Source organism: Quercus suber, unplaced genomic scaffold, assembly GCF_002906115.3.
Source record: "Quercus suber isolate HL8 unplaced genomic scaffold, Cork oak 2.0 scaffold_182, whole genome shotgun sequence".
NCBI lineage: Eukaryota > Viridiplantae > Streptophyta > Magnoliopsida > Fagales > Fagaceae > Quercus > Quercus suber.
The window spans coordinates 146,059-163,007 of NW_027069640.1; the positions used below are offsets into that span (position 1 = coordinate 146,059).

General features: G+C 33.0%; 1 protein-coding gene and 1 long non-coding RNA gene across 3 annotated transcripts; one reads left to right on the forward strand and one right to left on the reverse strand.

Moving 5' to 3' along the window:
- Positions 1 to 745: 745 nt before the first annotated feature.
- LOC136061139 (cyclic nucleotide-gated ion channel 1-like) lies at positions 746 to 11,689 on the reverse strand. 2 transcript variants are annotated; one of them, XM_065778373.1, is made up of 4 exons: positions 11,132 to 11,689; positions 4,690 to 4,973; positions 3,072 to 3,183; positions 746 to 1,224 (listed from the first exon to the last, which is right to left on the reverse strand). In XM_065778373.1, the coding sequence occupies exons 1-4, from the start codon at positions 11,414 to 11,416 to the stop codon at positions 985 to 987; spliced, it is 921 nt and encodes a 306-aa protein (XP_065634445.1). In that variant the 5' UTR covers positions 11,417 to 11,689; the 3' UTR covers positions 746 to 984. The 2 variants fall into 2 exon arrangements, with proteins under 2 accessions (XP_065634445.1, XP_065634446.1); XM_065778374.1 differs by lacking the exon at positions 746 to 1,224 and adding an exon at positions 1,583 to 2,205 and having other exon boundaries at positions 11,132 to 11,439.
- A 2,053-nt stretch (positions 11,690 to 13,742) lies between these two features.
- On the forward strand, positions 13,743 to 15,755 carry LOC136069634 (uncharacterized). The gene is made up of 3 exons (XR_010630866.1): positions 13,743 to 14,456; positions 15,450 to 15,589; positions 15,691 to 15,755. It is a non-coding gene; the product is annotated as an uncharacterized LOC136069634 (long non-coding RNA).
- Positions 15,756 to 16,949: the final 1,194 nt, after the last annotated feature.

The window sequence follows — 16,949 nt, forward strand, 5'->3', positions numbered from 1 at the left end:
ACTATGATCATCTTAACAATATTTTGGCATTTTTAAACACAAAAAAGCCCAATAACAAACCAATTTGATCAAAAATTTGAGAGGAAAAAAAATACTAAGCCCAACAACAAAAGTAAAATTTTTTTAATCTTAAATCTTAGAAAAAGCTCATTTAGATCTTAACAAATTTATAATATAAATATCAAATGAGAGATCAATGAATGAATAATTGCTTGACTGTGAAAGAGATGTAACTGGTAAGATTGATAATGAAGATATCATGTAATAATTTCAAAATATAAAACATCATAAAAAGTAATTATAAAACTTTATGTGTTTCGGTTTTTGTTTTTTTGTTTTGGTAATATTGACATATTTAAATTATCTTTTATTTTAAATTTTGTATAATTTATATTTTTTATTGACCCATCTAAAAGATAATCCCACAACTGCAACTGGATTGAAGTTCTTTTTTCTTTCCTATTTCATCCCAAAACTATTGAAAATAAATTCTTTACAAAGTTTAGGGAAAAAAAAAAATTTAAGTTTTGGAACAAACAATGAAATTCATGTAAACATCAGGGATGAAAACTTAAAAAAAAAAAAAAAAAATTGAAGTATTAATATTCAAAGAAACAAAAACCCGAATAATAAATAAATAAATAAACTTCCAAGAAGTGAAGCATATGTATGGGAGACAACTCATAAGCATAGTCTTCACATTCAACCGCTCTTCTTGGTAGTAGCAAAGGGAACCGGGACTGAAGTTGCAGATAAAAAATTAACAACATAATAAAAAGTCACATTTTCAGTGAAATCCATCTTGTATGTGGAAAGAAAAGCAAATAATTGTTATACATATCAACACTCAAATAGATTAAGAGAATTTTATCTTCCGATTTCTAGTGTACATTAAATGATCAAGATCCAGTTGGGAATTATTCCATAGCCCGCACTGAACATGATACACTGGTCTCAGCTTGAACGAGCAGTGGTGTAATTGACCTATGTAGCTGATGAACTCGGTAACTTCTTGTCCCCATCACTTGTACCTTTAGACTGGGAAGACTTTTCTTTCTTGCGGCACAAGTATTGTTTGAAACATGGAAGTAGCTGCTTCCTCGCTGTCAAATTGATCTTTCCTCTTCTTTTTTTTTCTTCTCCCTTTCCTCTTCCATTTTTTTGTTCCTCCTTGGATGTCTTGCCATTCTTGTCTGAGCTTGTAGTTGCCAACCGTATATAAGTCTGTTCCAGTTCCACTAGTAAGTTAAATTTATCAAATCTTACAATATCTGGCATATATATATATATATATATATACTAACATACATATTCGTTGCCCTAATATTAAGACTAATCCTAGGTCGCACTTGTAATTCAATAATCATTCTCTATTTACACCGGGAAAGTAAAAAGGGAAAAGAGCAGAAGAAGAAGAATGAAATTAGGAATGCTTTGGTTTCAACTCCTCGAGCATATAAGGGAACTGTAGAGTGAAATGCTGTTTTTCATGTTGAGGGAACATAGAAACTGAGATTGATCTCACAATCTAAAAAAAAAAAAAAAAAAAAAATGAAGAAGAAGAAGAAAGAAAGAAAGAAAAGGAAAAAAAAGAGGTATTAATATTCAAAGAAACAGAAACCCGAATAATAAATAAACTTCCAAGAAGTGAAGCATATGCATGGGAGACAACTCATAAGCATAGTCTTCACATTCAACTGCTCTTCTTGGTATAGTAGCTAAGGGAACCGGGACTGAAGTTGCAGATAAAAAAATTAACAACATAATAAAAAGTCACATTTTCAGTGAAATCCATCTTGTAGGTGGAATTGTGGAAAGAAAAGCAAATAATTGTTATACATATCAACACTCAAATAGATTAAGAGAATTTTATCTTCCGATTTCTAGTGTACATTAAATGATCAAGATCCAGATGGGAATTATTCCATAGCCCACACTCAACATGATACACTGGTCTCAGCTTGAACGAGCAGTGGTGTAATTGACCTATGTAGCTTATGAACTCGGTAACTTCTTGTCCCCATCGCTTGTACCTTTAGACTGGGAAGACTTTTCTTTCTTGAAACATAGAAGCAGCTTCTTCGCTTTCCAATTGATCTTTCCTCTTCCTTTTTTTTCTTCTCTCTTTCCTCTTCCATTTTTGTGTTCCTCCTTGGATGTCTTGCCGTTCTTGTCTGAGCTTGTAGTTGCCAACTTTATATAAGTCTGTTCCAGTTACACTAGTAAGTTAAATTTATCAAATCTTACGATATCTGGCATATATATATATATATATATATAAATACACACACACTAACATACATATTCGTTGCCCTAATATTAAGACTAATCCTAGGTCGCACTTGTAATTCAATAATCATTCTCTATTTACACCGGGAAAGTAAAAAGGGAAAAGAGCAGAGGAAGAAGAAGAATGAAATTAGGAATGCTTTGGTTTCAACTCCTCGAGCATATAAGGGAACTGTAGAGTGAAATGCTGTTTTTCATGTTGAGGGAACATAGAAACTGAGATTGATCTCACAATCTAAGTATGCGTTTTCTTGGCTGTTCAACAAATTAAATTGGATTTGATGTTTCAACAAAAGCATGATCAAGAAGAGGGTACCAAGATTAGTATCAAAAACGAAGAATGAAACAAAAGTAGGGAAACAATAGTACTCACTTATCTAGAAGTTGATGAGGTAGGTTTGGCCGATTGCACTGAATACAGCTTCTTCTTTTTTTCCAATCATTGTTTCACCGAATGTGAAATACTTTATACAATGTCCACACATTCGGATTAAATGTCCATATTTTACTATAAATATAACAAAATACACATAATGTAGACACTATAAAAGATGTGAAATAATCAAATTCTATTTTGTTTTTGACCTTTCAAAGAATGCATGACCAGGCTTGAGGCAATAATTTTTTTTAGAAGCTTATTTTTTGGTCTAATCTTCACATAATCATAGATGAGTAGTTCCACCGCTCAATTCAGCTAACAATCAACAACCCCACCCCACTACCACTACAATCTCAAGCCTTTTTAAGTAAGAAAAGGAGAGAAGAAAGAATTGAGTATTTACCTTCAAATTTTCAAGGAAATATAAAAATAGCATCAAGCCCAAGATAGAGATAAAAATTGAAAAGCAACTTTCCCAGAGATAGCTGCTTGTTTGAAGGCCTTGACCGAAAGAACTGCAAAAATTGGGCAAACATATTAATCTTAGAATTTTAACTAGAATATATAAAAAGTAATAAGAATAGAGTTTTCTCCAAAAAAAAAAAGTAATAAGAATATAGGAAATATTAAGTTAATTAATAAGTTGAAGAATATACTTGGGAGATATATGAAGAAAGACCATGAAAGCATTTTAAAGTATGGTAAGGAAACAAAAATCAAGATCACCGGTTAATAATGGTCTTGGCCTATTGCATATAGCTCCCACTCCCTTTTCCATAAAGTTGGTCCCTATACATGGGACTTACAAAAGCTAAAAATCAGAACCAAAAGCCAAGAGACTAATCCTGTTGATCACATTCCCATCCTAATGACAGATCAACCTAATTTAACAGATTCACCAGCAAAAATTTCAACAAATTATAAGAGCATTCGCATTAGTTCCTATAATTTTTTTTTTGTTTATTTTAACATAAGAATTTATTTTTTCTATTTTACACACTCAATTTTCAAAACACACCATATGGAATTATCTATTTTACACTACATTTCATTAAAATATCAATTTTTCTTGATTTTTTTTATTATAAATTATTTCTCTTTCTTTCACACGTAACAACTACCATATACTCTCTTCATTCATCATCAGGATACGTAAAAAAAAAAATTTAAATGCAAAATAAATAGTGTTAGAGTAAATTTACATAGTTACTATTGTAATCTTATAATTTTACAAAATTTTGCATAGATTAATGTGGGTGAAATTCTATTATACAAACATTGATAAAAGTGCTCTAAATTTTTAATTTTTTTTAAAATTAAAATTTATTTAAGAATAAATTATTAAATTTTATTTTAAATATTTTTCTATTACATTTTAATTGCAAATGATTTTTTTTTTTAATTAAAAATTAGCTACGTGGATCCACATGCCGAATTTCCATTCTATCACAATTGACAAAAATGATAAATTTTGTTATTTCTTAAACTTCATAAGCCAATAATACTAAATCAAGAGTACATGAGACTTGTTTAAAATCTACTTCAAAATGAAATGTGTAGGACAACATACACCCTACTTCAAATAAAATAAAATTAAAATTTATTTAAGAATAAATTATTAAATTTTATTTTAAATATTTTTCTATTACATTTTAATTGCAAATGATTTTTTTTTTTAATTAAAAATTAGCTACGTGGATCCACATGCCGAATTTCCATTCTATCACAATTGACAAAAATGATAAATTTTGTTATTTCTTAAACTTCATAAGCCAATAATACTAAATCAAGAGTACATGAGACTTGTTTAAAATCTACTTCAAAATGAAATGTGTAGGACAACATACACCCTACTTCAAATAAAATTGCGTTAGAACTCTCGTTTTCCAACAAAATAAAAGGGTTAGAAACCAAAGAATGGTATGATTTGATATTAATCAACGCAGTATATATGTAATTAACATGGAGAAGTCTAATACAAACTGATCGAAAAATTAAAGAGGAGTGTAGTATATGCAAACCTTAGATTTCGTAGTCCCCACCAGAAACAGTAAAAGAATTTTTGTGGAAGATTTGAGGATTGCACAATACCAGACTGAAGGGCTTCAAGAAATATTCCAAAATCAAATTTTGTTGTATTTGGTGTATTTATTGGGCAATGATCATCTAGGAATGCGTAATTTACTGCACTGTCAGTGTAAGCACAACTAAAAGAATTTCCACATCCACTTAGATTTCCACAGACCAAGTGCCAGCAAGCTGTCTCTCGTTGAATAGAAAAAAAGTACCAAAAGGCTCCAATTACCTGAAAGACGAACATGTTATTAAAAGTCTTTAAATCCAGTTTGTAGTTTTATTATATTTTTCCTATTGTTGTGGTGATATGCACGCATCTAAAAACAACCATTCATCAAGTTAGTAGTTATATTCTTCTCAAAACCTTAAGTGGTCTTGAGTGTTGTTGGTGTTGAGGAATAAAATATCCAAAAGACGTCCTTGGAATGACCAAGGAGACTTGGTTTGCGATTGGTGGCTCAATTTGTGGATCTGGAGACTAACAAGAAGAAAAGATTCAAGGAATCCATTGCTTGTTATCAAAACTGTGATTTAGTTCAGAAAGCAAGAGAAGAAATGAAATAGAAGAAGGAAGAAGTCCAGTAATGAAAATATGAAGATGAACGACAGCTTGGTTCTGTAGTTTTGATTGTACAGTGTAATTTAACTAAATGCTGTAGTTTTAGTGACTTGTAGTTTAGTGAGATTTGTTTACACGTGACTTAACTAACCAGAACACGTGCAATAACTAATTCCGCATAATGTGGGATATTTTTGTTGCTCTGTTTTTCTGTATTTAGCCTCAGATCAATATACAGATTCATTCAGTTGGGAAATAGTGAAATACACTAAACTTCTTGATTCTAAGCTTCTCTCCTTCTCTCTCTTTGATTTAAGCTTCCTATTTTCCCATTCTTGGTTCTCTGCACTTTCTTATATGGTATTAGAGCTTGACCCCTCATCAATGGCGTCAAATACAACTTCATCTTCTTCTACACGAGAACCTTCTCCATTGGAAGATCCTGGAAGTCCATTTTTCTTACACCATGGTGAATTTCCTGGTGCGATCCTGGTTGTTCAACCTCTCACTGAGGACAATTACCCTAATTGAGCTAGAGCAATGAGGATGGCTCTAGATGCTAAGAGTAAACTCAGATTTGTAGATGGATCCATTATTGCATCGATGGCAATCACACCTCTTGAGAAAAAGGCATGGTCCAAGTGCAATTCGATGATCTCATCGTGGATCTTGAATTCAGTTTCACCTCATATCACTGCCAGTGTCATTTACAGAGACACGGCCTTTGAGGTCTGGAATGCTCTCAAGAATCGATTCCTTCAAGCAAATGGACCAAGGATTTCTCAACTTCAGAAACAAATCTCCACTGTAATGCAGAGAGATTCTACTGTGACAAGCTTTTTCACTGATCTCCAAGCTTCTTGGGATCAACTATTGAATCTAAGGCCTTTGCCATCATGTTCATGTGAAAAGTGTACTTGTGGTGTGAATGAGAAGATCATGCGTCTTTACCATCAAGATTCAATCATGCAATTTCTAAATGGATTGAATGATTGTTACTCGCAAGTCAAGACTCAAATTCTCATGATGGAGCCTGTACCATCTGTGGATAAAGCCTTTTCTTTGGTAATCCAAGAGGAAAGGCAACGAAATTCTAATGTTCATGCCAATCCCTCAGTGGAATCCACTGCTCTAGCTGTCTAGAATCAACTCTTCAATCAGAATTCTTTTCCTGGCAAGAATTTCAAAGGGAATGTTGGAAAGGGAAGACCTATGTGTAGCTATTGTGGAAAGGTTGGGCATGTCAAGGAGAAATGCTATAAGCTTATTGGATTTCCACCAGGATACAAGCAAAAAAGGAAGGCCTCCTATGGCTAATCAGGTCATGATGAACTATGATCAAACTCAGAGTGAGGTTGTGCACCAGTAGAACAACTTCTCTTTCACTCAAGAACAGTATCAGCAGTTAATGTCTCTATTGAATTCTCATGCATCAGGTTCTGGCAATTCTGACGAAGCAATTCACACAGCAAATGCTGCCATCTCAGGTATTTCAGATGATCCTTTACAAACCTCAATTTGTTTAAGCATGCAACACTCTATTTTTGCTGTCAATCCTTCAAACAAAAACACATTCAGTCAAGACACTTGGATTCTTGATACAGGTGCCACAGATCACATAGTCCAATCTGTTGATTTGTTCACTAAAATTACTAGTTCTGTGACAAATTTTGTTCAACTGCCAAATGGTGAGAGAGTTGTTGTCACACACATAGGAACTATTTAAGTAACTTCTAGTTTAATTCTTGAAAATGTCCTCTGTGTTCCTTCATTCACTTTCAACTTGATCTACATTAGTCAACTAACTAAAAGCCTGTCATGTTGCTTCATTTTTCTGCCAAATATGTGTTTTATACAAGACCTTTCTTGTTGGAAAACGATTGGAGTGGGTAAGCTGCATCATAACATTTATCTGCTGCAATCTTCAGAATTTTGCAAATCTGTCACAGCTGTTTCATCTTTCTTAGGTTCTGCTTTCAATTTTTTTGCAAATAATGTTGTGGATGTTCCTGTTACCACAAAGTCCTATCTTTGGCATCTTAGGCTAGGTCATGTTTCTGATGCCAAACTTCAGGTCCTGTGTGATATTCTTCCTGATGTAAGCACTATACATAGTAATAAAGATTGTGCCTTTTGTCCCATTGCTAAACATAAACGGCTTCCTTTCCCTTCTCTCAATCATTTGTCTGCTAATGCTTTTGACCTTATTCACTGTGATGTTTGGGGTCCCTTTGCAAAATCTACTCACAATGGTTTCAAATATTTCCTCACCATTGTTGATGATGCCACAAGATCAACATGGGTCTATCTTATGCAGTCCAAATCTGAAACTAGACCCTTGCTGATTTCCTTTTACAAAATGATCTCAACCCAATTTCACACTAATATTAAAGCCTTTAGAACTGATAATGCTCATGAGTTTTTCCTTAAGGATTTCTTTGCTGATCATGGGATTATACATCAACATTCTTGTGTTGCCACTCCACAACAAAATTCTGTTGTGGAGAGGAAACACCAACACATTTTAAGCATTGCTAGAGCATTAAAATTTCAGTCTAATGTGCCCATTGCTTATTGGGGTGAATGTGTTTTAACTGCTGTTTACATCATCAATAGACTGCCCTCTTCCATTTTGGAAAATAAAACCCCTTTTAAGAAACTTTATAACAAACTCCCTTCTTTTGCTCACTTAAAGGTTTTTGGGTGCCTTTGTTTTGCTTTCACCTTGTCTCATAACATATCAAAATTTGATCCTAGATCAATTCCATGTATTTTTCTGGGATTTCCTTTTGGTGTCAAAGGTTACAAATTACTTAATTTAGCCACCAAGAAAATCTTTATATCTAGGGATGTTACCTTTCATGAAACTGTCTTTCCCTTCATTTCATCCACTTATTCTTCCTCACCTCACTCCAATATCACCTTTCCTCATCTTTTTCCTCCTTTGGATACTTCTAATACCTCCCAATCTGCCTTATTTGATTCTGTTTCTCCATCACATTCTGATACTGCCATAAATCAGTCCATTCCTGAACCCACTTCTGCTACTTCACCTTCTAATCCTTTACTCACTTCTTCATCACCTGCTAAATCACATTCTCCACCCTGTGCTTTTCCTCCACCTATTTCTATAGAAAATTCTAGTCCTTCTATCTTGGATCCTACTGTTCTTCCTTCAACTCCATCTCTCAGGAAATCTACTAGAGTGTCTAAGCCTCCTTCCTATTTGCAAGATTATAAATGCAACACTGTTATTAATGATCAATTTGCACATTCCAATCATGCCATCAAGTCTGGTTCACTCCACACCTCAGGTACAAAATACCCTTTATCCAATTTCATTGGTTCTTCCACTTTATCTCCATCATATGCCCATTTTTGCTCCCTTATCACTGCTGTTTCTGAACCACATTCCTACCAAGAGGCTGTCAAAGATCCCAAATGGCAAACTGCAATGGCTACTGAGATTGATGCATTAGAATCCAACCACACTTGGTCCCTTACTCCCTTACCATCTCATAAACGAGCCATTGGATGCAAGTGGGTCTATAGAGTGAAGTATAAGGCTAATGGCACAGTGGAAAGGTATAAGGCTCGTCTGGTAGCAAAGGGGTTCACACAGCAGGAGGGTTTAGACTTCACAGAAACCTTTTCTCCTGTTACTAAGATGACCACAGTCAAAACTTTGCTTGTCATTTCTGTTGTGAGAGGCTGGCACTTAACTCAACTTGATGTTAATAATGCTTTCCTTCATGGAGAGCTTCATGAGGAGGTTTATATGCAATTGCCTCCAGGGTTCCACAGCAAGGGGGAGAACATAGTGTGCAAGCTCAACAAATCCTTGTATAGCCTTAGACAGGCATCAAGGCAGTGGTATTCAAAATTTTCATCCACCATTCTCAAATGTGGATTCAAACAGTCAAGATCAGAATACTCCCTTTTTACCAAGAAGGTTGATCAGTCATTCATAGCACTTTTGGTTTATGTGGATGATATTCTCATAACCAACAATGATGTTCAAGCTGTTGAAGAACTCAAGGTATTCCTGGATCAAGAGTTCAAATTGAAGGATCTTGGAAACTTGAAATTCTTTCTTGGCCTTGAAGTGGCAAGATCAGACAAAGGCATTTCCTTATGCCAAAGGAAGTATGCATTGGAGGTACTCAAAGATGCAGGCATGACAAGTTGCAAGCCTAGCAGAGTCCCTATGGAGCAAAACTTAAAATTAAGTAAGTACCATGGAGAGCTGCTACCTGATCCTGGCATTTATAGAAGACTGGTTGGCAAGTTAATATACTTAACCATTACCAGACCAGATATCACATACTCAGTAAATAAGCTGAGTCAATTCCTATCAAAACCAAGAAAGCCACACTTGGATGCAGCCTATAAGGTTCTGCAGTATATCAAGGGAAGTCCTGGACAAGGCATTCTGCTGTCATCAACATCAGACTTACACTTAAAGGCATTCACTGATGCGGATTGGGCATCTTGTGTTGACACCAGAAGATCAACTACTGGTTATTATGTCTTTTTGGGTAACTCTCTAGTTTCATGGAAATCTAAAAAGCAGTCCATAGTATCCAGATCATCTGCAGAAGCTGAATACCGAGCCATGGCAATGACTGTGTGTGAAATGACTTAGATATTAGCATTGTTGAAGGATTTAGAAGTCTATCATCCAAAGCCTGCAATGCTGTTTTGTGACAATCAGGCAGCTATATATATTGGTGAGAATCCCGTGTTTCATGAGAGGACCAAACACATAGAGATAGACTGCCATTTGGTCAGAGATAAGGTTGAAGACAAAGCCATAAGGCTGTTTTTCACTCCAACTCATTCACAGTTAGCTTATCTACTTACAAAAGCACTTAGTGGTCAACAATTGAGGACTTTACTTGCCAAGATGAACATTGTGAATATTCACAGTCCAGATTATCATCTTGAAGGGGCGTATCAAAACTGTGATTTAGTTCAGAAAGCAAGAGAAGAAATGAAACAGAAGAAGGAAGAAGTCCAGTAATGAAAATATGAAGATGAACGGCAGCTTGGTTCTGTAGTTTTGATTGTACAGTGTAATTTAACTGTAGTTTTAGTGACTTGTAGTTTAGTGAGATTTGTTTACACGTGACTTAACTAACCAGAACACGTGCAATAACTAATTCCGCATAATGTGGGATATTTTTGTTGCTCTGTTTTTCTGTATTTAGTCTCAGATCAATGTACAGATTCATTCAGTTGGGAAATACACTAAACTTCTTGATTCTAATCTTCTCTCCTTCTCTCTCTCTGATTTAAGCTTCCTATTTTCCCATTCTTGGTTCTCTATACTTTCTTATACTTGTAGGAGCGCAGAAGGCTCGAGTACATAGTCATATAGTTTGGTTGGTTTTGTAAGTGATGTGTACTACAACTATTCTTATTTAGTGGATAGTTTGATGCTATAGGCCCTAAATAGTTTTTTTTTTTTTTTTTTCTTCACTTGGTTCTTGATTTTTTTCTCTTCATAAACACTTTGGTGTTCTTGTGTGTGTGTGATTGTTTACTTGGATTTTGCTACCATGTTTATATCCATGATAATGTCAATTGGCTAATTACTTAAACAATTGGGCTTACATCTGTATATAGTTAGCATGAAATTGACTATAACAGTAAAATGGAGGTCTAAATTGTGTTAACTCTCATTCTCTAACGTTACACTACAACAAAAAGTTAGTGTACATATCTCTTGAGGCTTGATGAGTTCTATAATTAGTACGCCTAATAACACTGAGAAATTTTATAATTCACCCTTAATAAATATGAACTCAGTACCTCAAGAAACTTACATGACTGGCAAGGATGAACAGAAAGAAATTGAATAAAGCTTTAATCCATCCATCAAGTTTGCCAGCATTTCTGGGAAGGTTCTTCCAGGATAGGTAGATCTGACGAATTCTAGGCACATATTGAAAGAGAACAAGGGTGTTCAGTGACTTTATTATTTCTGAAGGTCTTGTGCTTCTCATTTCTTTAAAAATGAATGGAAATACCACCTGAATAGATTGCAAGGAGTTTAGTTTCAACGGATAAAATCTAGTCAAGCAGGAGAAAAAGAATTTGGAAATATACATTTTAAAAAAAAAACGAAGGACAAAAACTAATTTAAAGAAAATGTAAAACTATAGTTTAGTGACTTTAGTCCCCTTAATTCTGTACGAGTTATCAATTTGAACCCAAGCCCATATTGAGAAACAGTGTAGAGATGAGCTTGTGGGACAGAATGGGCTATAATTGCCGTCAGATCATGATTCTATGCGATTCTACGATGTGACACAATTCAACTATATATAACTATATTAGATGAACGAATTTAGACTTTAGAGTAATATGGATTGCAATCTAGGATCATATGATCTCATGATTCTACCATGGTTTTGAAACTTGAACTATTCATTGAATCATAAAAGAAGTTTAAGATTTTTGAGGTTAGACCGAAGTTCAACCGATGTCGAATTGTGATAACGTCATAATTAATTTAATAATTATTTAAAATATAAATTAATATATTAAATTAGTATAAATATAAAATTTGACTAAAATAAACCAAATAAATGTAAAGACCATCTTTCAAATGTATTTTTCATACCACGACTTTCATTATAGTGTTAAAAAATCAACGCAATATTATTAATTGTTAAACAAAATAATAATAAAAAAAAAACTTATTTATTTACAATATACTATGAAGGTAAGATTTATATTGTAGATTAAATAAATACTTACAACATTAATATATACAATGTATTAAGCATTTTTTAATCTACAATTACATTGACAGTACAAAAGCAATAAATAAATTAAAAAATACGAAATTGCAAATTGGTGGGAATTGATGGGTTTGTTGTACGTTGTTAGGATGTGCCACTCAAATTAAAACAAAAAGTTAAAAAATTACAAACCAAAATGAAAGGAAAAGTCGTAGCCACATGTCCAACTTTTTTTTTTGGTTAACATGTCCAACTTTTCACATGGGAAAGGGTAGCGTCTGTCAATACGTAGACCATAGTGGTAGACAACTCATTGAAAAAGAAAAAAATCTTGGCTTTTGGGTACTAGTGACTAGCGACAGAAGAAGAAAGAAGAAAGAAAATGCAAAAGAGGAAGAACAAGGAAAACGCAGATGCATAAGAAGAAGAAAAGGTTTGTGCTTTTCATCTCATTGTACGTGGATTTTCCCATTTAGTGTGTTTTGGGACTGCAATTTCAAATTTGGGGTTGATAAGGCACAGAGCAGCCTTTCTTCAACTAAATTTGTTTTTCTATGGCCACAACAATATTCTCACCACAATTTAATACAGAATTGCATTGAGTTGAGTTGTTTCGTTCTATTGTCATTTGTTCTTTCAAATTAAGAAAACTCCAGCCTTTCAAAAATTTTAAATGTCTTCAATTTTTTTTTTTTTTTATTTTGTGCATCTCGAGTATTTTTAGAACACCTTGTCCATTTTTCAAAGTAATACTGTGCAAAGAGTGCGTATTCCTATTTCCTTGGTGACGTTTTTAGTGGTTGTATATATAGATTATAGAAAGAAAAAGAAAAAAAAAAAAAAAAAAAGGTAATACATATCAATTGTCTCAGGTTATTAAAATCACAATCCTGGTTTGTAGAATCCATAGTTTTGAAAATCGGACCAGACTAGTTAACCGGGAACCGCCTATCTGGACGGTTCTTTTAACTTCAAAACCAGCTCAACACAAAAAAATCTAGTGAACTGTTTGAACCGAGGTCAAACCACCTGGGTTTGAGAATCGTGACTGGGTCTCGCGGTTCAGGCTAAAGCTTTAAAAAAAAAAAAAAAAAATTCAGTTCATCTCCGGTGAAACTGAGCTATTTGTGCCGTTTACTGTGCCTTATCAACCCCAAATTTGAAATTGCAGTCCCAAAACACACTAAATGNACTTATTATAAAAATTAATTAATTTACTAAGATCATTATTGAAATAACTAAATAAAAAAAATAAATAGGTAATTCAAAAAAAAAAAACTAAATAGAAAACTACTGTTTGTTTGTTTTTTTTTTTTTTTTTTTTTTTTTAATAAGAAAAAACCACTGTTTTCAAATTTAAATCTAATATAAAATATTATTAAAACATTAAAAAGGAAACTTGACAAAGCCAAGCTCTTAAAGCTACTGCCTACTGTGACAGTAGTGGTACAGTGTAATACACGTATTTAACCCAGCTAAAAACTATATATAATAAATTAATTTAAAAGAAAGAGATTTTTTTTTTTGTAGCGAAAAGAAAGAGATTGGACTGGTCCACTAAGCTATAAACAAATTATGTGGCCTAAACAGAGGCTGGTACAATGGTATACAGTGGCGAGAAGACAGCCTTGACTGGCGTTATTTACTAGGCTATAAATGCCTTTACCAAACAGAAAAAGACTTCATCAACCCAAAGAATTCTCAGCAAAAGAAAAGAGAACACAACAGTCCGGGAGAAAGAGTGTCGGTGCCACTGTGCACTGATTTGGAGAGATCCGATTGCCGGTCATCGACTGGAGGCTGCACTGAACGGTTCCCGGTTAACCGGGTCGGACCGTACGGTCCGGTCCGGATGTCAATACCGGTTTATGGCCAACAAGTAATCATGAGGATTTATTCAAAAAAGTATTCTTTCAATTTCTTACTTTTTTGTATCTTAATTATGTTCCCATTTGCAGTTGAAATTTCCAGGTCAAGTCAATTAGAAAATTGCAGAGTATACGTACTTTTATATATTTATTACGATTTTATTTTGCTACAATTTTGTGAAGTTGGATTTTTTTTTTTTTTTTTGAATGTTTACACTATCGTGTTGAACTGGCTGTGTGGACTTCGGAATATAAATTAACAATTCATCGGTTGGTAAGAAAAACAATACAATACTATTATTTAGCGAAATACCTGAGGAAGAGACTGTATTCAATTGTTTACTACGAGTAATTACTTACTAATTAAGAGAACGACAAGAGTTTCCTCTGCATTACCTGGAAGTTTCCTTTGCATTACTTGGAAACTTCAGCTGCACACCTTTAAAATCCAATTTCAGCGACTCTTCGCCTTCTCCAAATTCTGGTCTATCCTGCTCCGCCTTGAAAATGCCTTCATAACTACTCAAGTTTACCAGGTTAGATTCTGTCATATAAATTCTCATTCTCTTATTTCTGCGGGGGATACTTCTTTAGAGAACATTTAATATTGTTGTTTTCATTGACATTCCGAAAGCAATCGGACAGTGTTTATAATTTTTATTTCATTTTTTGGGGTTCATTTTACCAATTAAATTGTGCTTAAAGTCTTGCAATTTTTGTTGAGATAGGTATAATTAATTTTATTAAAATCTTTGCTTCATGACCTTTCTATGGTTTCTTACCATATATTTTTTTGTTGAAATAGTATTATATATGGTTTCTTACCATATATAAATAACCACCATACAATACACCAAACAGTTTAATATAGTTTCTCCAAAAAAAAAAACCAGTTTAATATAAATATTTTTTAGTTTTTTTGTTAAAAAAAATTTTTTTGACTGAAAAAAGGTGGAATGGGGATAATTATGGTGAACAAAAAGTACAAAAGTATAAGAAAGAATCCTGAAGCCACTCAGAGCTACATCACTAGCCTAGCAACAGACAAAAAGGAAACTTTATTAAAAGCCACGTGCAGATGCAGCCTAACGTGTTTGTTGATTAGCCTAACAATTTTTTGTTTAAATATTAAATTTGATAATAATGATAATTATAGTTATTAATAAATATTTATTATAATTTTGTTCGTATATAGAACTATTTAAAAAAAAAAGTAACATTATGTATTTATTATGGTTGTATTTATATATGGAATTATATATTCTAAGTTTCAAAAAAAATTATATATTCTACTAATATATAAGTAATAGATTTTAAATTCAATTAAAAAACATATATAAAAATAATAAGGGGTAAAATTGTGATAACCCAAAAGTTGATGTGACACAATATTTTAAGATCAACCAAAACTCAAACGGTGTCAATTTAGCCAAAAAGAAAAAGTCTTTGGGTGCTGGTGCGGAGAAATTGCCCTTTAGAGCAAATGGAAATGGGAAAATATTGTCTAATCTGTTTCACATTATTTGCAGGGATCAAAATTTCACTGATAAATTTAGTTGGGGTCTATAGTTCACAGACTGATTCTTTGTTTTGGACATTTGCGTCGTCATTAATTCATACAATCTATAGTTATGAGTAACCGGGGGAGTCCGCAAGAGAATGGTGAAAGGTTAGTTTCTTAATTTTATGTTTAATTTACTCACCCCATAGATAGTAGATAAGAATAAATCACTAACTTAAAATGATACGTTTGCCATGTTTTTGTGTTAGTATGAATCGGGAAACTGAGATTGAAGACTCAGGGAATGTTAATGGACTAAAAGGAAGAACTAAAAATCAACTATGATATGTTTACCCAAAAAAAAAAAAAAACTACCATAATATTGCTATATACTTATATATTTGTTTATTTATTATGTTTGCTTAGGATTTAATATTTCTTATTTGTTTTATGAAAATTATAATATGAAAAATACATCTTTTTTATTTTTACTAATTTAATATATTTATTTATATTTAATAAATTATAACGTCATTGTAGTTTGACCTCAATTCAATCTTGGTTGGACCTTAAGGGTCCGTTTGGTTAGAGGAGTAGAAAAGTGAAAAGATGGAAAATTGTGAGAAGATAGAAAAGTGAGAGGATGTAAAATATTTAGTTTTTCCTCATATGTGTTTGGTTGAAGAACGGAAAAGTGAGAGGGTGAAAAACTCTTTTATTTGGTTGAAATGAAAAGTGGGATAATAGAAAATGTAGTTTATATAAATTGACTATTATACTCTTGTTACATAATAGGTAAGAAATAAATTTATTTGTACTCATTAAATAATATAAAATTTACCAACAATTATATTTTTCAATGAGAAATGTTACGTTCTCAATATTTTTCGCAATACTTTCACAATAAAATTTATGTGGAAAGTTGTTACTAATTCTAATTTGAACCCACCACTGAAATTATTTTTTAACTCACCAATATTAACTAATAACAATTTGTTACTTAAAATTTATTGTGAAAATATTATGGTAACATTTTTCAATTATAATTTTTTATTTTTTATATTATTCTTCCTTTCTCTCATTTCATTTCATCCATACGTTTTTGTTTTTTTCTTCTCCATACACATTTGTCCTTGTCTCTTTTTATCTCCCCCTTCTTTTCTTTCTTTTTCTCCCTCATTCAAGAAGTGCTCTCATTCTCTCAAGTCTTTCTCCAGCTCTCGGTCTCTGTTTTGTTTTGTTTTGTTTTTCTTCTCCATACACGTTCGTCCTTATCTCTTTTTATCTCCTCCTTCTTTTCTTTCTTTTTCTTCCTCATTCAAAAAGTGCTCTCATTCTCTCAGGTCTTTCTCCAGCTCTCGCTCTCTTTTTTTTTTTTTTTACTTGATTCCAGAACAATCGTTGTGTTTGTGAAAAGGGTAGGTGGGAGAGGGCATTTGTGTAAAAATTCCATAAGTCCACTTCTCTCCCCACAATTTTCCTCTTGATTTGGGAGGAAGAAAATTGTGAGCTTGGGAGAGAAAATTTT